Source organism: Enhydra lutris, unplaced genomic scaffold (genome assembly GCF_002288905.1).
Source record: "Enhydra lutris kenyoni isolate GAN:26980312 unplaced genomic scaffold, ASM228890v2 scaffoldscaffold9, whole genome shotgun sequence".
NCBI classification, from domain to species: Eukaryota; Metazoa; Chordata; class Mammalia; order Carnivora; family Mustelidae; genus Enhydra; species Enhydra lutris.
Genome location: NW_019154093.1, coordinates 11,128,907 through 11,151,847, shown reverse-complemented (window position 1 = coordinate 11,151,847; position 22,941 = coordinate 11,128,907). Strand labels below are relative to the sequence as shown.

Sequence of the window (22,941 nt, the reverse complement as noted above, 5' to 3'; positions counted from 1 at the left end):
ACATATATATACAGGCTTATAAATTTCGTTAAAGATCTTATTTCTGATCTTTTAGTCTCCATTCTTTTTTCTTTTTCTTTTTTACTTGTCAGAGAGAGAGCACAAGCAGGGAGAGTGGGAGGCAGAGGGAGAAGCAGGCTCCCCAGATGAGCAAGGAGCCCCATGTGGGAATCAATCCCAGGACCCTGAGTTCATTACCTGAGCCATAGGCAGATGCTTAACTGACTAAGCCATCCAGGTACCCTGGTCTTAAAACTTTTAAATACACTGGGAAACCAAGAAAATTTGACTTGCTTTATTGTAGCAGTCTGGAACTGAACCTGCACTATCTCCACGGTACGTGTGTACTTCGATGACAATCCCTGTGTTAGTTATAAGGATAAACTGCTGGAACAAATAGACTTCCCCATGCATTGGCTCAGGCAAAGTAGTTCCTTCCTCTTCCTCATTCCACCGTACAGAGTAGGTGGTCCATGTTGGAGGGCAGCTCTCTTCCATGTGAGAGACAGTGACTTAGTCCGTTAAGGCTACTTGAACAAAATGCCGTAGACTGGGGAGCCTATAAATAGAAATTTCTCACGTTCTGAAGGCCAGAAGTCTGACACCAGGGTGCCAGCATGGTCACGAGAGGGTCTTCTTCAGGGTGGCAGACTTCTTATAACCTCACATGGCAGAAGGAGCTAGCAAGCCCTGTGGGATCTCTTTTGCAAGGGTGCTAATCCCAATCATGAAGTCTGTCCTGATGACCTAATCATCTCCCAAAGACCTCACCTCCTAATACCACCCCCTTGGGTATGAAGTTTTCAGCATATGAGTTTGAGAACACAAAAGTTCAGACCATAGCAATGATCCAGACTGACAGTGGCCCTGCCCTCTTTAACACATTGCTTCCAAGGCTGCTCAGGCTGACACAGTCTGGCCACCAGAGGAGAATCTCCACTCCCAACACCCTAGTCCAAGGCACCCTCATCTGTTTTCTGGACTCTGGGCCAATTGCCTCCTAACTGGTCTCCCTATTTGCCCTCTTGCCATCCCTACTATCTATTCCCCACACATAGCCAGGGAGAACTTTTCAAAAGTAAATCAGACTATAGCCCTCTTCTCAAATCTTCACAATCTTCCCATCACATTTAGAATGCAATGTTACATACTCTGGCACCTGTCTAATGCACAAAACTCATCCCCACGTCTCTCCTCCAGCCATACTGGACTTCTTGCTGGTTCTCAACAGGCCAGACTCACTCTTGTGTCGGGAGACTTGCAGGATCTTTCCAAGGCTCCTCCGTTCACTGCATTCAAGTCTTGGCTCCTCAGAGGACTTCCTTTGCCTCTCCATCTTGGTTTCCTATCACAGTCAATGCCCTCACAGGCTTTAAAGAGTGTTTACTTGTCAATACCTAAGATGATCACTTATTTTTTTATTGTTGAGCCAAGTGCTGGTGTCTTGCCTTTTTTGCTCACTGCTGTGTTAACAGTATACCGCTACAACAGGGATCGGCAATCTATACCTGAGGACCAAATCCGTTTTGCTGCCTGTTTTTGTAAATAGTTTTATTAGAATACAACCACACTCATTTGTGGTCTATGTTTTTTTGTGCCTGTGGCTGCTTTCAGGCTACAGCAACAGAGTAGTCATATCAGACCGTATAGGCCACAGAGCAAGGTAACTGATACCGGGCCCTTTATAGGGAGAGTTTAGCAGCCCCTGACCTGTAGCCATTCATACTGATACATCAGCTTTCTGGTATTTGATTAATGGATCTTGTACCACTCCTTTATTTTCTATCCTTTCTGGATGACTTGGCTTCAATCTTGCATGCAGCTTATATCTGGATTTTTAAAAACAATCTGATGGGATGCCTTGGTGGCTCAGTCAGTTAGGCGGCTGCCTTCAGCTCAGGTCATGATCCCAGGTCCTGGGATTGAGCCCCGAGTTCGGGCTCCCTGTTCAGCAGAGAGCCTGCTTCTCCCTCTCCCTCTCCCTGCTGCTCTGCCTACTTGTGCTCTCTCTCTGTCAAATAAATCTTTTTTTTTTAATCTGATAGTCTCTGCTTTAGAAAAGTATGGACTTTTAGGCCTCTCTTTTGTTAAGGCAAAAGGAGGAGGAATGAAAAGTATCTACTTCTCCCTCTTGATTAAAATGCAGTGAAGACAGAGAACTCCCAAACCGTCACTCTGACCTTAAAAGATATTTGTACCACTGCTGTGTGGTGGAGGGCCTTGCTCAAAACAGACTAAATTAGTCCTTTCTCTGCCCAATGTAAAGTGGCAACTCCTATACTGGTAAAGCATGCTTACTGCTCTACAAGCTATAATTAATTTCTAGACTTGAAAAATTATTTAAACTGTTTCTGTTTTCTTTTTAGAGAGAGTGTGTGTGCGCTAGGTGGGAGACTGGCAGAGAAAATCTTATGCAGGCTCCTTGCCAGATGGGGAGCCCCACGCCCAACAGGAAGCCCCACACATGGCTTGATCTTAAGACCCGAGATCACGACCTTAGCTAAAATCAAGAGTTGGACACTTAACCGAGACACCCAGGCACCCGGAAAACATTTTCTTTATTTATTTGACAGACAGAGATCACAAGTAGGCAGAGAGGTAGGCAGAGAGAGAGAGAGGAGGAAGCAGGCTCCCTGCAGAGCAGAAAGCCCGATGTGGGGTTCGATCCCAGGACCCTGGGATCATGACCTGAGCCGAAGGCAGAGGCTTTAACCCACTGAGCCACCCAAGTGCCCCAACATTTTCTTTTTTAAACAAGAGATAGTGTTAATTCATGAAATAAATTAGTCATATTATCAGTTTACCTTCTTTCTTCCTTCTTTTCTTCAAAAAGGTATCAGCCTTTTTTTTTTTTTTTTTTTTTTTTTTGGAGAGCACTTGATTATCTCCCTTTTACAATGCAAGTTATAAAGTGTTTTTGACATGTTAAAAAAGTAACCCTAAGGGCGCCTGGGTGGCTCAGTTGGTTAAGCAACTGCCTTCAGCTCAGGTCATGATCCTGGAGTCCCAGGATCGAGTCCTGCATCAGGCTCTGCTACTCCCGCTGACCTCTCTCCTCTCATGCTCTCTCTCTCTCTGTCTCTCAAATAAATAAATAAATAAATCTTTAAAAAAAAGGTAACCCTAAATACAATGCAGGCATTATTATTCCTCAAGATAAGTGATTTAATCCACTGCCTTTATTGTGATTAATGATCTACTCAGACACATTCCTGTTTTATTTTTGCTTTATATTTACCATGCCTTTTCTTTGTTGCTTTAGTTTTCTTTTCCTGTTTTCTACCAGATTTATAGTTTTTTATTCCTTTTTTTCTCTCTAGTGACTTCTGAAAGTCTTTCTTTTTAGTGGGTAGCCTTCAGTTTTTATCATACATATTCAACAAGGTATAAAGTTAGTATCCTCTCCCAGAACAGACTGTATAATGTGTAACACTGTAACTCTGATTCCTCCCACTTATTCTAACATTATCTAGAATATTCATTTCACCTTATTTCTAGCCCTCTCCCAAATTAATCCTTAAATTACCTACACCCAGCATAAATTCAGATTTACCAATATGTTTACAATTCATTTGTTCATCAATGCCTCTGAGAAAATATAGAGAATTTATAGAGAAAATATAGAGAATTATAGAGAGAATTCCATTCTCCCCCAGTGGCTGATGTTAATGATGGTTTCTCAGAAAAATGAGATTTCAGGTAATATTTTCATTAAAAGTTTTTTGTATGTACTAAAGTATAAAAAATAAACCTATGTTCATACTGGAAAAAAATGAACCTAATGTTTAACACTAAAGAACGAATAAAATAGCATATTGAGTGTTCCTATTAAAAAGGGGAAACAGGGGCACCTGGGTGGCTCAGTGGGTTAAAGCCTCTGCCTTCAGCTCAGGTCATGATCCCAGGGTCCTGAGATCAAGCCTTGAATCAGGCTCTCTGTTCAGCAGGGAGCCTGCTTCCTCCTGTCTCTCTGCCAGCCTCTCTGCCTACTTGTGATCTCTCTCTGTCAAATAAATAAAATCTTTAAAAAGGGGGGGAACAATGAAAGTAAAACTTCATCCAAATGTAACATTCTAGAGGGGAGGTGAATGTGAAAAAAAAAAAAGATATTCTGCTTACATTACATATGACCATTTCAGACACTTTTGACAACTATACAAAGGTGTAGACTTCAAATTTTTAAAAATGGGCTTCTGGGGAATTTAAGATCATGTTTGAGCTGAGTGTAAATAATATGTTGGTTTTCTTCTTGCCAAAATCATGTTCTGGCGATGAGCTTATCTAGGAAAGAGTGAGGTCAATGATACAAAGTTACCCATGTAGCAATACGTATATATTGTACCAGAATGCTAAGTGTCGAAGAAGTCTGGAAATGTGGGAAAATAATATTTTTCAGGTTAATGGTCATATTTATAGCTTTAAATATAGAAGTGCTTTGCCCACAGATATGTCTGGGGTTGAAAAAAAACCATATATATGTATATAACTAGTTACTGTGTGAAACTTTTCTTGTAGCATTATTTATAATAGCCAAGACATGGAAGCAGCCCAAGTGTCCATCAGTAGATAAGTGCATAAAGATGTCATGCACACACACTTATATACATATACAGTGGAATTGTTATTCAGCAAGAAGGAAATCTTGCCATTTGTGACAACATGGATGGAATTTGTGGGCATTATGCTAAGTAAAATAAGTCAGACGAAGACAAATACCATATGAAATCACTTATATACTGAATCTAAAAAAGACCCTGAACTCATATGGAGAACAGATTGGTGTCTGCCAGAGGTAGGGGTCGGGGCATGAAGAAAAAGGGTGAAGGGGATCAAAAGGTACAAAGTTCCAGCTCTAAAATAAGCAAGTCCTAGACATGTAATATACAGCATGGTGACTATGGTTAATACTGTTGTATGACTGAAAGCTGTTGAGAGAGTAAATCTTACAAGTTCTCATCACAAAAAAAAAATTGTAACTATGTGTGGTATTGGCTATTCACTTGACTTATTGTGGTGAACATTTCACAATGTATACAAATATCAAAGAATGTTGTACACCTGGAACTGGAATAAACCTGGAATAAAATGTGCTATTTCAGCTATCTATCTCAATTTTTAAAATTTAGCAATATATATTTGTAAAAATATATTCAAGAAACTAAAACACGACAATAACTTGGGATCACAGAAATCATTAACAACACAGGTCTTGGCTTAGATAAGAGTCTTCCAATTAAGTATGAATACCTAATGCTCCTTGTAACCCTATTTTATTCAGTAATATGGTTTCTTTAAGATTTATTTATTTGAGAGAGAGTGAGCCTCTGTGTGAGCAGGAGGAAGGGCAGAGGGAGAGAGAGAATCTCAAACAGACTCCATGCTGAGCATAGAGCCTAATACAGGGCTCAGTCTCATGACCTTGAGATCATGACCTGAGCCAAAATCAAGAGTTGGACACCTAAGTTACCCAGGCATCCCTAAACATGATGTTTAAAAAAAAAAAAAAAAAAAGAAACAACTTTAAATTCACTTGATCTTACCTAAACATAATGTGCAAACTTGATTGGTTAATATAATGTTCTGCACACTTTACAATTAATCTCAAGATATTGCTAATTTATGCATTTGCATAATATGTACCACAGTGTGGACCAGTTTTCCCTTCTCAGACAAGAGCTCCTAGCCCCATGAAATGCATTAGAATTAGTGGGATTCACGATTTCGTTTTAGCGCGACAATGATTTAGTTTAAATAGAAAAACATTTTCTTTGTTTCAGCTTTTCAAACATTTGATTTTGGTTCATACTCCGCTATTTCTCTTACTCCATTAATTTCAGCATTTAAGAAAGGGAGCAAAGAGTTTAGCTCATGGAGCTCAGACCATAATGTCAAATAACACTCCCAGCCTCCTCCTCATTCTCGGTCTACCCCTGATGCACAAGACCTCTCAAGAATCTCACATTGTTCTCGCAGCAATGAGAGACTTTACATCCCTAAGGGAGTCTTCTTCCTGTCTTAAAGTCTGCATTTGCTCAGATGCTATTACTGCTAAGGACAGGAGCTGAGAGAGAACTAGAAGGGGAGAAGTAATATTAAATAAAGCAAAACAAAGCTTTATTTTTTTTTAATGATTTTTTAAAGATTTTTTTTTATTTATTTGACAGGCAGAGATCACAATTAGGCGGAGAGGCAGGCAGAGAGAGAGAGAGGAGGAAGCAGGCCCCTGCGGAGCAGGGAGCCTGATGCAGGACTCGATCCCAGGACCCTGAGATCATGACCTGAGCCGAAGGCAGAGGCTTAACCCACTGAGCCACCCAGGTGCCCCAAAACAAAGCTTTAAAAGGAAATGAGAGATAACTCGAGAAAAGCTTGAGTTTATAACTGGTTTACATATACACTTTTGTGGTTTGCCGAGTGATTCGGTGTGACTACCTGTTTAATTGGCATGTAGTCTTAGTATTGAAAACTGTGAGGCAGGCTTACCTTAGATCTGATGGATATTCCGAAAATGATTCTCATGCAGAATCTTCACCCATCATCACCCTACAAAAATGCTCAAGGGGCGCCGGGGTGGCTCAGTGGGTTAAAGCCTCTGCCTTCGGCTCAGGTCATGATCTCAGGGTCCTGGGATTGAGCCCCTCATCGGGCTCTCTGCTCAGCATGGAGCCTGCTTCCTCCTCTCTCTCTGCCTGCCTCTCTGCCTACTTGTGATCTCTGCCTGTCAAATAAATAAATAAAATCTTTTAAAAAAATGCTCTTGAAAGATAAATAATTCCAAGTTTACATATTTAATCCAAAAATGTAGGCTTGTGAGAGAAAAACTGATTTGGCGAATTTAGGTTCAAACTTAATGCTATACCTAAGCCTCACAACCACCAAAGAAAGGGTGTAAAGACTTTTTTACATTATCAAGCAATACTTCAAGTGAAATATAAAATGTCTGCTTAAATCAGCATTGCTTCAGGTTTTTTTTTTTTTAAGATTTAATTTGTTTATTTGACAGAGAGAGATCACAAGTAGACAGAGAGGCAGGCAGAGAGAGAGAGAGGGAAGCAGGCTCCCTGCTGAGCAGAGAGCCTGATGCGGGACTCGATCCCAGGACCCTGAGATCATGACCTGAGCTGAAGGCAGCGGCTTAACCCACTGAGCCACCCAGGCGCCCCTGGTTCAGGTTTTAAAAGAGAAAACAGAACTTACATAATATCAAATTACAAAATAGCTGCTAAGCAGCTCATGGAAAGAGAAAAGCTTTTCAAATAGCTTGATACAACACCTATGCTAGTCACCCAGCAACTTCCAAACAAGCCTGAGATAGCTCTAAACCAACTTCCAAAACAAAAATGCAGTAATTTTCTTCCAGAAGTCTACGCAAAGAATCCTAACACCTAATTTTTCTAAACAAAGTACCCCAGTCATACTACTTGAGCTAGGTTCATTCCTTATATAGCTATGCCAGTGAAATAGTATGGATTTTATTCACGTGACTATTTACCTGAAAAAAAGCCTTTCTTCCCATACTAAGTGCTTAGAGTATAAAACACAGTTGTTGGGATGCCTGGGTGGCTCAGTCAGTTAAGTGGCTGCCTTCAGCTCAGGTCATGATCCTAGTGTCCTGGGATCGAGTCCCACATAGGGCTCCCTTCTCGACAGGGAGCCTGCTTCTGCCTCTGCCTGCCTGTGCTCTCTCTCTCTCTGACAAATAAATAAAATATTTAAAAAAACACAGTTGTTTTCTTTCTTCAGTGTCCAGTTAACCAGGATTAAACAAACACAATATTGCAATAAAATATTATAAATAGTAAATAGGCAAAAAAAGAAATAACATATTATCCAACGTCCTCAGCTGAGCAGAGTAAGTACAGGACTTCATCACTGTCCCTTACTTGTTATTTAAAAGGAGGCTCCAGAAGGCTTAGCCACAACTATTCATAGGTGCCATGAAATGGTTCACAAGGACTGAACTTTATTCTATTTAAGCCATATGATTTCACTTATAATTGGCAAGCCTTCATATGGTGATTTTAGGTTTGAAAAGACAATGATGATGTTTACCAAACATAATCCCGGTTTAAAGATTTTTACGTATTTTTTATGGCAATAAAATACACACACCATAAAATTTACTATTTTAACCATTTTAAGTGTACAATTCATTGGCATTAAGTACAGTCACAATGCTGAGTAACCATCACCATAACAGATGTAATTTTGTGTAACTGCATAGCATAGGGATGCCTGGGTGGCTCAGTCCGTTAAGCTGCTGCCTTTGGCTCAGGTCATGATCCCAGGGTCCTGGGATCAAGTTCCGCATTGGTCTCCTTGCTTGGCAGGGAGCCTGCTTCTCTCTCCGCCTCTGCCTGCCACTATGCCTGCTTGTGCACGCGCTCTCTCTCTCTGACAAACAAACAAATAAATAAATAAATAAAATCTTTTTTTAAAAAAGTGCATAGCATATATTTCAAACCTATAGTTATACAAATTTCTTAAGCAATGCAGACATTTGTATAACTCGTATGACAATCAAATTGGGGCAGTACATATATTAATTATAGTCAGCTTGATGCCTTGATTTTTAAATTTTTTACAACTTTCTCAGTTTTATGCTATACAGTAAAATTGTCAATTTATAACCCAAAGTTTTCTATAATCTTCTCAAAATTAGTAGTATCACAGAATATGAATTTCAGAACATGCTTTTCCACATTTATCCAATTCATAGTTTTTCTCATGATGAATTCTTTGCTGCTTTATTAAAAGGCTAATTAGGGGCGCCTGGGCGGCTCAGTGGGTTAAGGCCTCTGCCTTCGGCTCAGGTCATGATCCCAGGGTCCTGGGATCGAGCCCCACATTGGGCTCTCTGCTCCGCGGGGAGCCTGCTTCCTCCTCTCTCTCTGCCTGCCTCTCTGCCTACTTGTGATCTCTGTCTGTCAAATAAATAAATAAAATCTTTAAAAAAATAAAAAGTAAAAAATAAAAGGCTAATTAATTGTAAGTTTTTCACATTCACATAGCTTCCATGTTTTTATGACTCCTTTGATGGAGAATGATGTGTCTTCCGGTTAAAAGATTTCCCACACGCACTGCATTTATTTTGTTGCTCTGCTGTGTGAGTTAAGTAATGTTTAAGGAGATGTGACTTCTTGATGAAGGCTTTTCCACATTTAGTACACCCATGGGGTTTCTCACCTGTATGAATCCTCTGATGCATGACTAGCACTGAGGAGTCTGCAAAGGCTTTGCCACATTCTCTACACCTGTACGATTATTCTCCTGTGTGAATTCTAGAATGTTTATAAAGGGATGAGCTGTACTTGAAGGTTTTCTCACATTCCTTACATTCAAATGAGTTCTCAAGTGTATGTGATTTCACACGTTTGGTAAAGGAGGAGTGCCAAGTGAACGACTTCCCACACTGAGGGCATTTGTAAGGTTTCTCTCCCGTGCGGAGTCTCTGATGGACCACCAGTTGTGCTTTATGCATAAACGCTTTCCCACAGTCATTGCACACATAGGGTCTCTCTCCACTATGAATTTTTTGATGAGCTATAAGGTGTCCCTTACTGCTAAAGGCTTTCCCACAGTCATTGCATTCAAAGGTTTTATTTTTCCTTATATGTTTCTTTTCATGTCTAATGAGACGAGACTTCTTTTGGAAGGCTTTCCCACATTCAGTGCATCCAAAGGTTTTTTTTCTTGCAGGTTTTTTTCCATGCCTAATGAGACAAAATTTGTTTTTGAAGGCTTTTCCACATTCCTTGTATTCATAAGAGTTTTCTCTGATGTAATTTTTATTGTAACTGAGCAAGTGTGAATTAGGTTGCAGACTCTTTCCATTTGACTCACCTCTATGCTGTATTTGTCTTGAAGAAATACATTTTGTATTCAGATTACAATTCTGGACTCTCTTCTTGGTCAGTGTTTTCTCAAAAGTGAACATATCTTGGTCCAAAAAATTGTCTTTGCTTCCTAGCGCATCATCAAGTAAGCAGATAACTTCTTAAAAAGTGTAAAATGAAACATTCCCAGTTACTGTTTTCAACCTCATATTATAAAAAGAAAAAATTTAAATTATATAAAGTCAGGGGCGCCTGGGTGGCTCAGTGGGTTAAAACCTCTGCCTTTGGCTCAGGTCTTGTGGGATCGAACCCTGCATGCATTGGCCTCTCTGCTCAGCGGGGAGCCTGCTTCCTCCTCTCTCTCTGCCTGGCTGTCTGCCTACTTGTGATCTCTGTCAAGTAAATAAATAAAATCTTTAAAAAAAATTATATAATGTCAGCAAAGATGCCTATTCTGACCACTTCTCTTCAACATAGTCCTGAAGTCCTAGCTAGATCAATTAGGTAAGAAAAAGAAATAAAGACACCCAAACTAGAAAGGAAGATGTAAAAATATCTCTGTTCACAGATGATATGATCTCATATGTACAAAACCCTCAAGATTCCACAAAAAAAGTGTTAGAACTAATACACAAATTTGGCAAAGTTGTAGCATGCAAAGTCAACATACGAATATCAGTTGTGTTTCCATACACTAAAACAATCCAAAAAGGAAGTTAAGAAAATCATCCTATTTATAATAGTATCAGAAAGAATCAATTTGGTAATCAAGGAGCTGAAAGACTTGTATACTAACAACTACAAAATACTAATAAAAGAAATTAAAGGCAAGTAAATGGAAAGACATCTTGTGTTCATGGACTAGAAGACTTAATACTGTTAAAATGTCCATACTACCGAAAGTGGTCTACAGATTCAATGCAATTCAATGGCAAATTTTGCAGAAATAGAAAAAAAAAATTCTAAAATTCATATGGAACCAAAAAGGACTCAAATTGCTAAAATTTCTTGAGAAAGAAGAACAAAACAGGAGGCCTGACACTTCCTGACTTGAAACCATGTTACCAAATTACAGTGATCAAAACTGTATAGTACTGGCATAAAGACAGACATATAGACCAAGAGAACAGAAGAGAGAACCCAGAAATAAACCCATGCTTATATGGTCTTCAACAAGTGAGTCAAGACTACACAATGGGGAAAGGATGGTCTCTTCAACGGCTGATATCCGGGAACACCAGATACCCATGTGTAAAAGACTGAAATGGACCCTAATCTTACACCATATACAAAAATATATTAGAGACTTAAATGTAAGACCTGAAACTATAAAACTCCTAGAAGAAAACACAGGGGAAAAGTTTCATATGATTGTTTTTGGCAAAGATTTCTTACATGACTCCTAGAGCACTGGCAGCAAAAGCAAATACATATAAGTGGGACCACATCAAATTCAAAAGCTTCTGTGCAGCAAAGGAAACAATCAGCAGAGTGAAAAGACAACCTACAGCATGGGAGAAAATATTCTAAAAACATTTATCAGATAAGAGGTTAATATCCCAGGGCGCCTGGGTGGCTCAGTGGGTTAAGCCGCTGCCTTCGGCTCAGGTCATAATCTCAGGGTCCTGGGATCGAGTCCCGCATCCGGCTCTCTGCTCAGCAGGGAGCCTGCTTCCCTCTCTCTCTCTCTCTGCCTGCCTCTCTGTCTACTTGTGATCTCTATCTGTCAAATAAATAAATAAAATCTTTAAAAAAAAAAAAGACGTTAATATCCCAAATCTATAAGGAACCCCTACAACTTAATAGCAAAACAATGGGCAAAGGACTTGAATAGACCTATCTCTAAAGGAGACATAAATGGTGAACAGGTATATGAAAAGATGTTCAATATCATTAATCACGGAAATGCAAATCAAAACCACAGTAAGATCACACCTCGCATCTGTTAGGATGTCGATTAGAAAACAACAACAACAACAACTAACCAGTACTGGCAAAGATGTAGAACTACTAGAACCCTGGTGCACTGTTGGTGGGAATGTAAAATGGCGGAGCCACTGCGTAAAACAGTATGGAATTTCCTCAAAAGTATCAAAAATAGAACCACTATACGATTCAGCAATCCCACTTCTGGGCATTTATCAGAAAAACTGAAAACAGGATTTCCTAGAGATGTTTACACTCTTGTGTTCACTGGAGCGTTATTTACAATAGCCAAGAATTAGAAATAATCTAATGTTGGGCGCCTGGGTGGCTCAGTGGGTTAAGCCGCTGCCTTCGGCTCGGGTCATGGTCTCAGGGTCTTGGGATCGGGTCCCGCATCGGGCTCTCTGCTCAGCGGGGAGCCTGCTTCCCTTTCTCTCTCTCTCTCTCTGCCTGCCTCTCTGTCTACTTGTGATCTCTCTCTGTCAAATAAATAAATAAAATCTTTAAAAAAAAAAAAGAAATAATCTAATGTTAATCAACAAATAAAGGGATGAAGAAAATATAGTATACACACACGCATACTTTTAAAAAGAAGAAAATCCTGTCATGAGCTATATGGATGAACCCTGAAGACATTAGACTAAGTGAATAAGGCAGCCACAAAAAGATAAATATTGCAAAATTCCACTCATAGGAGGTATTTAGAAATAGTCAAACACATGTGGGGCACCTGGGTGGCTCAGCTGGTTAAGCATCTGACTTGATTTAGGCTCAGGTCATGATCTCAGGGTCCTGGGATGGAGCCCTATGTCAGGCTCCATGCTCAAGAAGGGAGTCTGCTTGGGAATTCTCTCTCCCTCTCTTCCTGTCCCTCCCTACACTCGCGCACTCTCTCAGATAAACAAATTAAAAAAAAAAAAAGTGACCAAACATAAATTGCTTTTGCATCCATCATCGTTATTTCTACCAATTGATATGACTTTGTCCTAAAAATTAACTGCTTTTTATAACCTCTTTCAATCTCCCAGATATAAGTCTCTAGAACCCTGTTTTGCCTGTGACACCATATGCTTCCATCTCAAATTTCCCATTCTGGTTTCCATGCTTAGTGACTTCTATTAACTCTGGGGATCTGAAACAGAAGACTTTTAATTTTTGGCAACCTTTGTCTTTTATATATTTTGTGGTCAAGGTCAATTCTGATTGTCACCATGATGCCACACCTTGTCCAGTGTAATATCATCACCACTGAGCTCATATCCCTACAACATTAAGTCCACGGATACAATAACGCTAGGGAAAATGGGGAGAAGATGGTTCTTCATTATTTCTGAGATTTGACTCACTTCCATTAAGAGGCGATATTAGTGGGGCGCCTGGGTGGCTCAGTGGCTAAAGCCTCTGCCTTCAGCTCAGGTCATGATCCCAGGGTCTTGGGATTGAGCCTCACATCGGGCTCTCTGCTCGGCAGGGAGCCTGCCTCCTCCTCCTCTCTCTCTCTGCCTGCCTCTCTGCCTACTTGTGATCTGTCTGTCAAATAAATAAAAATCTTTAATAAAAAAAAAGGAGTTCCTATTTAAAAAAAAAAAAAGAGGGGATATTAGTGAACACTCTAGACTCTTAGCTCATTCCTTATTTCTCAAATCCACATGATCTGACTACCTTGTAAGAACTAGATATATGGAAAAGATGTGTGCCCATGTTGACGATAAAAGAATGAAGATTTTAGGAATTAAGAGCACAAAGCAAGGGCCTCCATGGAACAGGCAGTGCAGGGAGACAGGGCAGAGAGGAGAGGGACCTCCCTCCAGACAAAAGCTGAGCAAAGAGAAGGAGCAGCTCTGTGAGCACAGGGAGTCAAGGTGTCATCTGGGGATCTGACGATGTTATATCAAGGGGACCCAAAGCTGTGTGGCTTTTAAGAAGGCCTTCCTCAAAGAGCTGCTTCCAAGCTACCTGTCCCTCACTGACCAACTGGAATCTCAATTGCAAAGACTCCCATCTGCCCGGTTTTCTTTCACTCACCTGGACAGCGCCAGCGTGGGTTCTCTCCCTCCCCCAGCCATGGCTCTTGTCCTTGCTCTGCCTTGAAGATGCCTTTTGTTTTGGTACCGGGGCCCCCTGTTCATGGAAAACAACACAGAACTGGAGACAAAGTGCTAGAGACAAATCACTACCTCACAATTCAGGCTGCCTCCTTGAGTCTCAGGGCCTGGAAAGGATGACAGACAGGCTTTAGAACAGAAAAGACCCTTCTCCTCCACCTGGGAGCCAGAAGCATAAACACTCTATCTGTTTATGCGTCATCTCAAAGGGGATGAAGAATCTGTGACCGCTAACGTTCAGGGCCAAACTTAGGAATGCTTCAGAACGTCCACAGCTTCCACAAGTCCTAGAGGAAGGGCACTAGGAGTATATTCTTAGTTCCACTGAGGAGTCACCACCCCCTGTCCTTACCCACTGAGATGAGGTTTCTAAAGTTCTCCAACATCACATCCCAATACAAGGTTCTCTGATCACAGTCAAGCAGCTGCCACTCCTCTGGGGTGAAGTCCACAGCCACATCCTGGAATGTCACTGATCCCTGTAACAGCACATTCATCTTCAGCCTGTAGTGAGTACCGCCGGGGGAAGGGGAGGGGATTCGGAGCAATTCCTCCCATTACGTTCATTGTTCTGAGTCTGCAGTTCAGTTATACAGGGTAACAAAAAACTACTATGTACTTGACTCAGAATTAAAATTTGGGAAAACAAAAATCATATTCAAATGGTCCCACTATATACATAAATATACATCCATATATACGGGAAGGGAGAGAGGAAGAGAAGGAAAGAGAGAAAATATTAAGTTCACTGAGCATTGCTTTGGTCTCATGTATTCAGTTTATACAAAAGGAAACTAAACAATGGTCATATGAAAACTGCTACTGCATTTACAACAAATCTCCTACATAAATACACAGCCCAATTTTTCTTTCGTAGTCCGTGCCAGGCAAACATTTATCCACGGAATTGTTACAGCTTATTGTCTAGGACAAGGCCAAGAATTTGCTGATTGGGTATCCTTTTTCTATGACTGCCAAGATTCAGCAAACATTTACATCTCAGCATGAGAAATCATGTGCAGACCCGACGGCCTTCACATCAGCTAAGTTCGTGTTCAATTTAAATGTCTATCTATATTTTTCCTGTTTCTTATATAGTAATACTTTCCCATGTCAGTGTATGGATTCTTATTAAGTCACTGCAAATCCACCAAAAAACAAAGTGAAATCTGAATGAATAAATGCATGGACAGATGGATGGATGTCTTGTCTGGAAACTGGTAATTTTCTGATACTCATGGGAAAGGAAACAGACCTATGAAAACGAGACTTCGGGGATTTCTCTGCCTTTCCAGCCTAGAAATAAGTACTCATATGCCAGCTACAGAAAAGGCTGCTTGGAAGTCAGGGAAGTCCAAATTCTAGAAGAACCAACGCGTCTACTTTAAATTCTAATATGATCATCGGAAACTTGGACAAGATGTTCTCTTTTGGGTAGATGTACACATTTCTTCCCTATTGATCTATTATAACTTACTGTTCATTTCTTAGCTAGTGATTTATTTTCACCCAGAAATTTATCCTAAAGAAATAAAATGGAATGGATGCAAAGATTAAAGCCTAGGCTGGGGAGCCAGGCAGCCTGGCTTCAAATTCAGCTACTCCACCTACTAGCAGTGTGACCCTGACAGAGTTACCCTAAACACTTTATAGCTCACTTTTCTTATCTGAAAAATGCTGGTAGTATTAGTCATAGGATTTTGTCAAGATTAACTAAGTTAATACTTGTAAAGCATTCAGAACAATATATGGTGCATGGTAAGCATTCAGTAAAACCGTAATTATTTTTAAAAATAAGGAAGGAGAGATAAAAAGTGATGTTTTCACATCATTGCTTATAATATGAAAACACTGAAAACAGCCTAAATATCCATTAATATAGTGTTGATTTTTTTAAAATGCTATAGGAAGAAACTGTTATGGAAAAAGGTTCCATTTATATTTGTAGGTGAAAAAAGTACATAAAATATGTAATACGATCCTTCCCTGCGCTTTTAAAAAATATACACACAGGGACACCTGGGTGGCTCAGTCGGTTAAGCATCTGCCTTCGGCTCAGGTCATGATCTCAGGGTCCTGGGATCAAGTCCCACATCAGGCTCCCTGCTCAGTGGAGAGCCTACTTCTCCCTCTGCCTGCTGCTCCCCTGCTTGTGTTTTCTCTCTCTCTGAAAAATAAATAAATAAAATATTTTTTAAAAAGTATTTGGTGAGATATATCATATTTAAAAAATATGCACACAGAGACATGCAATCTTGGCAGTTATATATCAAAATGTAAATAATTCTTATTTAGGGTTACAGAGGGAAAGCAGGGTCCAATGTAACTTTTATTTTATACTAGTACTTTCTAAATTTTTTATAATGCATTACTTTTTCAAAGATATATGTACATATATACATACACACATAAAAAAAAAAAAACTATACATATACAATTTACAAAGATACAAATTTTAAGCCAAGGTCTGTCTCTATACTATCTTGGTTCCACCTCTTCTAATCTCACCTACTTCAATCTTCCAATCACTCTCTTATAGCTCACCCTGATCAGACCTTCCACTTTCTTGCTGCTCTTCCAAAATACCAAGACTGATTACTCAGGATCTCTGTATATTTCGTATGCTTGGACTGTTCTTCCCCAGAAAAAACCCAGATACTGCATAGCTCACTCTACCTTCCCCATGTCATTTAGCAGTGAGGCTTTTCTTGACCACCTCACATAAAATAGCTTCCTTCCCTGTCACCATCACTTCGGACACCCTTACTCCTTTTTCTCGGAGCACAGATTATGTACATGTTCATTTGTGCTTCGTTTATTTCCTCCCATGAAAAGTAGACTCTGTTCACTGTGGTACACCAAGCACCAGAACAGTGTTTGGTCCACAAGATACTTAGCAAATGTTTGCTGAGTGAATTGATGGATAAACCTCTCTTAGTGTTGGTCTTCTTGCTAGGCATTTTCTGAACACCCTTATTAAGCAACTTGGGCCCAAAGGAACTGTGAGGCCGGAAAAAGAACAACGGTCTGGGAATTAAAGACTGGTTTTGGGGACTGACTTGGCCATTAACAAGCTGTGAGGCTGCAGGCACTCAATGGCCATCTCTGGGCTGATTTCATTCCTTCTGAAAATGAAACAGAACTAGAAGATTCCTAAAAGACCTCCTAGCACTACCAGCCTGTGGTCACTCTGTAAACTATTTGTGCATTTAGGTAAGGGGAAAAAGGGAATCAGTAGCCCCAAAAGGCAACTGTCATAATAAACAGTATGGAGCCAGTCTAATCTTGAAAGATCCAATGGACCAATAGGAAATGAAGGGAAAACATCTGCATTACTGTGTTTTTGTGAGAGCCCAGGAGGGAGGGAGAGGAAGGGAGACAAGGACAAAGGTGAGGGGGCGGCAGATGGGGAGAGAAGGAGAGAACCTGTTTAGCAAAGAAAGTTTCTTTGGGTAGTAGTTCCTGTTTCTTCCTTTACCTTAATCATATCCTCCTCCTCCTCCAAGTGAGTTTCCTTTTCCTGTGGGGCCTGACCACATACACCCAACTCTCCGTTTTTATGTAATTTCTCACCTCTCTCCTCAAACACTTGGGACACCTCTGCCTGCCGACAAAGTCCTTGAAGGCACTCACTTGCAATGCCATGAGTCAAGCCCTACTCTCACTAGACAGGAGGGACAAATGTTGATTCCCGCCTCTCCTGAAATGGGATAAAAGGTCACAGTTCAAGAGAGTCTCCTCTCCTTTCCTTCTAGAAAAAAAAATGGACCGGATGACAGACAAGCAACACTCCAACTGGAACCTTCACATTGGGGCCCACGTCTGTAAACTCACCATCACCTGTGGCCCTAGGCTGGCTTTGTGTGGATGGATTTTACCCAGGGCTGCTGGAAACTGAAACAGGCAGGAACATGCGAGAGGGACCCACGGGTTCAATTACACAGCCTTCCTGCAGAGACACCAAGAGTTCTCTCAAAAAACAGTGATTAGCTCTCACTCCTCTGAAACAATGCAAACTAACTTCTTTGTTGGAGGCAGAGTGCTACGTTGCAAAAAGAAATGAAATCTCAGGTAAAACTGCTACAAGTTTGAATACCATCGCTTCCGCTTACTGGCTGTGTGATTTGAAGCAGGTAACTACCCTCCTCTCTGTAAAACGATGAGGACACTTACATCGCAGAGTAACCATGATAAATAAATTCCATACTCTTGAAAAGTGCTTAACAGTGTCTGGCTCTGGGTATACTTGTTCTCGTCCCCGCCACCTTGAGGGGATTTACAGCCTTTTGCGAGTCAAAAGCTCCTGGAGTGAGATGAGGTTCAGTTCAACGCCCAAGCGTGGAGTCCCTAGGCAGCGCACGGCACCTACAACACAGCGACGCACTGACCCGCCTCACCCCAGCCAGACCTGGTCTCCACCTCAGGGAAGCGGGAGTCCAACCCTTCCTCGGCTTTCTCTGAACCAAATGGTCCCGTGCAGAGGGATTACCTACAGTTTTACTTCCTTTGCATGAACCAACAAGCCAGTCTTTGCTCTTCAACTGTCCCTCCAGCCCTTCATGGTCACCTGCAGCTCGGCACCCAGGTAAGACAGAGAACTCAGGACACTTCCGGAAGGCTCCCTACGCGCGCGCAGAAGTAGCGACCCGCCCACTTTCCCAGGGTCCTCTGGGGGAAATCCACTGAGACTACGTTTCCCACAAGGTTCGTGGAGTGTTTGTCCGGAAAGCCGTAGGGGTTTCCTCTTCACCTCGTGGAGATTTCTGCTTTGGTGGCATTTAAGCTTCATGGAAGAGCTCTGGTTATATTGGAGGGAAATGTGTACGTAATTCTTAGTTATTAATATAGACATGACCTATAGAAAGCATATGCCTTATCCACACGGCAAATAGAAAACAGTAATTTATTAAAAGCAAAATATACTATGGCCAAGTAATTTCTTCTTTCATTTTCTTTTTAAAAACAGGATATTTTGAGTAACACAGGAATAGCATAAATACGTTTTATTTTAAATAATTTAAAAATATAAACTGTTTGAGGTATTAGAGCCCCGTTAAAAAATTTGGGTTGTGAGTGTGTGTGTGTGTGTGTGTGTGTGTGTGTGTGTGTGTTGTTTCAGGCAGCCTAATTAAAGTATATTTTCAAAGTTTTGTGTGGTTGGTTTTTTTTTTTTTAAAGATTTATTTATTTATTTATTTGAGAGAGAGAGCGCGCGCAAGCATGGGGAGAGGCAGAGGGAAAGAGAATCAGTCCCAAAGCGGACTCCCTGTTGAGGGTAGAGCCAGAGGCAGGGCTCAATCGGAGGACCCTGAGGACCTGAGCGGAGATCAAGAATTGGTTGCTTAAAACCACTGAGCCCCCACCCACCGCGCCCCCTCTAAGTGTGTTGTGATGTGTTGTGATGTGTACACACACACACACACACACACACACACACACACACACACACCCCTACATATAGTCTTGCTATAAAGGAACATTGGCAAGAAGCGAATTTCAAGTTTCACTCAGGGAAAGAAAAAGAACATTATTGGGGCACCTGGGTGGCTCAGTGGGTTAAAGCCTCTGCCTTCAGCTCAGGTCATGATCCCAGAGTCCTGGGATCGAGTCCCCCATCGGGCTCTCTGCTCAGCAGGGAACCTGCTTCCTCCTCTGCCTGCTTCTCTGCCTACTTGTGATCTCTGTCTGTCAAATAAATAAATAAAATCTTTAAAAAAAAAAAAACATTATTGAGGGACACCTGGGTGGCTCAGTTAGTTAAGCGTTGGACTCCAAGCCTCTCTCAATTAATCTTGGTAGGGAATGGAAAGTGGTAAATGAGGCCAGCAGCTTTCCCCCTGTGTACCCCTTGGCTGATCTCATAGCAGAGTGCCTCCAGCTCCTGCACAGTTGCCCCTCCTGCTGTGCATGGTGGCCAGCAGCTTTCCTGGCCTCCCACAGCAGTTACTAAGCTCCCAGTGAGACACCTCCCAATGAAGAGCTTCCCCCAGTGCCCCAAGGGGTGGATTTCCAACAGCTTCTGCAGGTGCAATGGCACAGCAACTTCTCTGCCATTCTGTGAGCCACAGCTGAGGTCTTCCCACCAAGGTCTGAATCTCAGCACCAGGTGGGGGGTGCTCTTCCTTTGGACACTCTACCCGAGCCCTAGAGATAGTGATTCTGGTTTCTGTGATTCACTTAAAAACTAATTTAAGAGTGAGTGGATACTGGGAACAAATATAAAAAAAGAAGACTGGCCTTGAATTGCTGATTGTTTAAGTAGGAAGCAGGTACATGGATGGGAATTCATTATACTATTCCCTCTATTTATGTGTATGTTTGTTTCCATTACCTAAAGTAAAAAGTAAATAAAAAAGAAAAAACAAAGCCCTAAAATTAATTCCAAACAGAAGAAAATGAACCTAACTGCATATTAAATCAATAATAAACATGCAAAGAAATGAAGCAATTTAAATAACTTTGAACACGGTACAGAAAGCATACAGTACTGGTGCTGAAACTCCTCCCAGCTCCTGTCCCTCATTGGAGAAACTCCAAAGTGTATTTAAGACAACAAGAGGAAGGGATGCCTGGGTGGCTCAGTCGGTTGAGCATCTGTCTTCAGCTCAGGTCATGATCGCAGGGTCCTGGGATTGAGTCCCACATTGGGCTTCCTGCTCAGTGGGGAGCCCGCTACACCCTCAGCCTCCTGCTACCTGCTCTGCCCCTCCCCCGGCTTATGCTGTCTCTCTCTGACAAATAAATATATTAAAAAATTTTAAAAAGACAAAAGTGGGTAGAGGGCTATGGCGAGTGAAGGGCAACTGAGTAGGTCAAGGTGGCAAAAAGTGTCCAGTGGTATGCTCTAGCTCACTGGAAATTAGTTATTTTTAGTTTGCAAGGGAAATTATTAAAATAATGGGGCACCTGAGTGGCTCAGTTGGGTAAGGGTTCCACTCGATTTCTGCTCAACTCATGATCTCAGGATTGTGAGATCAGCCCCGCATCAGGCTCTGCACTGGGCATGGAGCCTGCTTAAGATTCTTCCTCTCCCTCTGCCCTTCCCCTTCCAAATTTAAAAAGAAATTAAATAAAAATAAAAGATTAAAGTGCTTCTGGAAAAATCATAATGGAAATTATTCTTCACAGGTGAATTTAACCCATTTGCAGTTAATGTTATTGATAGGCTATTATTTATTTATGTCTTTTTTGTTTACTTTCTCTTTACCTTTTTTCTGCACCATTCATGTTTCCTGATCACTGCTGGATTTATTAAGTTTTCATTATTCCTCTCTTCAGATACATTCTATTTCTATGCTTTCTAGTTACCCTTAAAGTCTTTTACATCTTAGAAGGCCTAAACATTCTCCCTTTTTCTAGAACATGAGGACTCCCAAACTCAAACTTCCCTTTTTCACTTTTTGTTTTCTTGTTTTCATTACAGTTTTTGTATTATATTGTTAAAAATTAACATATATGATATAATCAGAAAAATGAACAGTTTCATGGCCGGGGCGGGGGGTGGGGAATGCCAATTCACCATCCATGTATAAATAAAGGAGAGAGAAGGCATTTTTTGAACAATCTTTTTATAGAGTGAAAAAAATAAAATATCAAGGTCTGACAAACTCTCAGAGGTGGGAGAAATCAAGGGATTTCTCACCTAAATGCTCTGTTTCAGCCACAGAGCACAAATAGACTAGGGAGTTCTGGGAATCCAAGATGTTTAGATGGATCCAAGCATAGTTTTGTTTTTCTTCTTGCCAGAATCTTGTACAGCCCAACAATGAGGTCAGCAACAAAAGCTTTCTAGGAAAGAGTTTATGTTTGCCCAGTACTGGAAATAATTTTATCTTCTCCTCATATTCCTACTTCCACTTAAAGGAGGGAACAAAATAATTCATGAAACCCAGATTACATGTGCCCTGATATATTACAATCAAAAGTCCTTTGTTTTATTCCCTTATTTCCAGAGCAGACCATTGCACACTTCTTGCCACCTTGACCTACACATCAGCTCTTTTAAGGGGCCTCACATAATGCTGGCAAAGAAACCCCTACTTCCTCTCTTCCTGTAGCTTTAAGTAGTTTGGGGTTTCTCAGATGAGAAAGGCACAGGCTTGGGAAAGGGAGATAAGATGGAATGGCAGAACTAAGTAGGACAAAATGAGGATTTCATGTAGGAAATGAGAAAACAGTTGAGCTGGCAAGTCCTGTGATTAAATACCTAAAGAATTTCCTGCATGGCTGTCAAACTGATTTTTGAGGACAATTCTGAAAGAATGAGGTTCCAGAAATTTTTGGAACTGCAAGAGTGAAACGACCATGTAGCCTCCTGAAATACTTGGGGAGTGTTGAAGAAGATATTCAGGGACACTTGTTAAAGATGGCAAGGTGGACTTTATTCGGGACCATCACGATAGGTATATGGACCCCTGTAATGGGATTTTAGTCGGGTAGGGAGATTGGGCTCAACTGTGAATACAGCATGGCAAGTGGGAATTTATAGCAAAGGAGTGGGGAGGGGAGGAATGGTCAATTGATGGAAAATTACTAAGAGAAAACACCAGAGGTAAGGAGGGTTCTGGCTAAATCGACCTAAAAGGAGTCCTTTCTTTTTTAAAGGTATTTATTTATTTGAGAGTGAACATGCATGTGTGAGGAAGGAGAAGGAGGGAGTGCGTGCGTGTGTGAGCAAGAGCAGGGAAAGGAACAGAGGGAGAGGGAGAAGCAGACTCCCGGCTGAGCACAGAGCCCAACGTGGGGCTCTATCGCAGGACCCTGAGATCGTGGCTTGAGCGGAAGGCAGCCCCTTGACCTAACAGGAGTCTTGATGAAGAAAGGCCAGGGTGATCAGACCTCACCTGATGGACTGTAGAGGTGAAGAACCAGATCTGGTGAAGAACCAGATCAGGTATCGAGGGTAGGAAATTCTGGTTAAACTGACTTAGTGAGATTCTTGCTAAACCTAGATTTTATAAGAAAACAGAAGAGAAGGCCTAGGAGAAGGTTTGGGACCCTGACTAAAGTTTGGTGAAGCAAAGGACTTTTGTCAGTAGACAATATTTAATTCAGTTCCTTAAATTCTAATGTGC

General features: G+C 41.2%; 1 protein-coding gene across 2 annotated transcripts; it reads right to left on the bottom strand.

Annotated features, from left to right (window-relative positions):
• Nucleotides 1–8,365: 8,365 nt before the first annotated feature.
• On the bottom strand, nt 8,366–14,518 carry LOC111143254 (zinc finger protein 684-like). Of its 2 annotated transcripts, none has more exons than XR_002640316.1 (3): nt 14,220–14,518; nt 13,788–13,883; nt 8,366–8,394 (listed from the first exon to the last, which is right to left on the bottom strand). XR_002640316.1 is itself a non-coding variant. In XM_022496873.1 (3 exons), exons 1-3 carry the CDS (start codon nt 14,362–14,364, stop codon nt 9,263–9,265), a joined length of 975 nt encoding a protein of 324 aa, XP_022352581.1. In that variant the 5' UTR covers nt 14,365–14,518; the 3' UTR covers nt 9,007–9,262. The 2 variants fall into 2 exon arrangements, 1 of the variants encoding a protein (XP_022352581.1); XM_022496873.1 differs by lacking the exon at nt 8,366–8,394 and adding an exon at nt 9,007–9,996.
• Nucleotides 14,519–22,941: the final 8,423 nt, after the last annotated feature.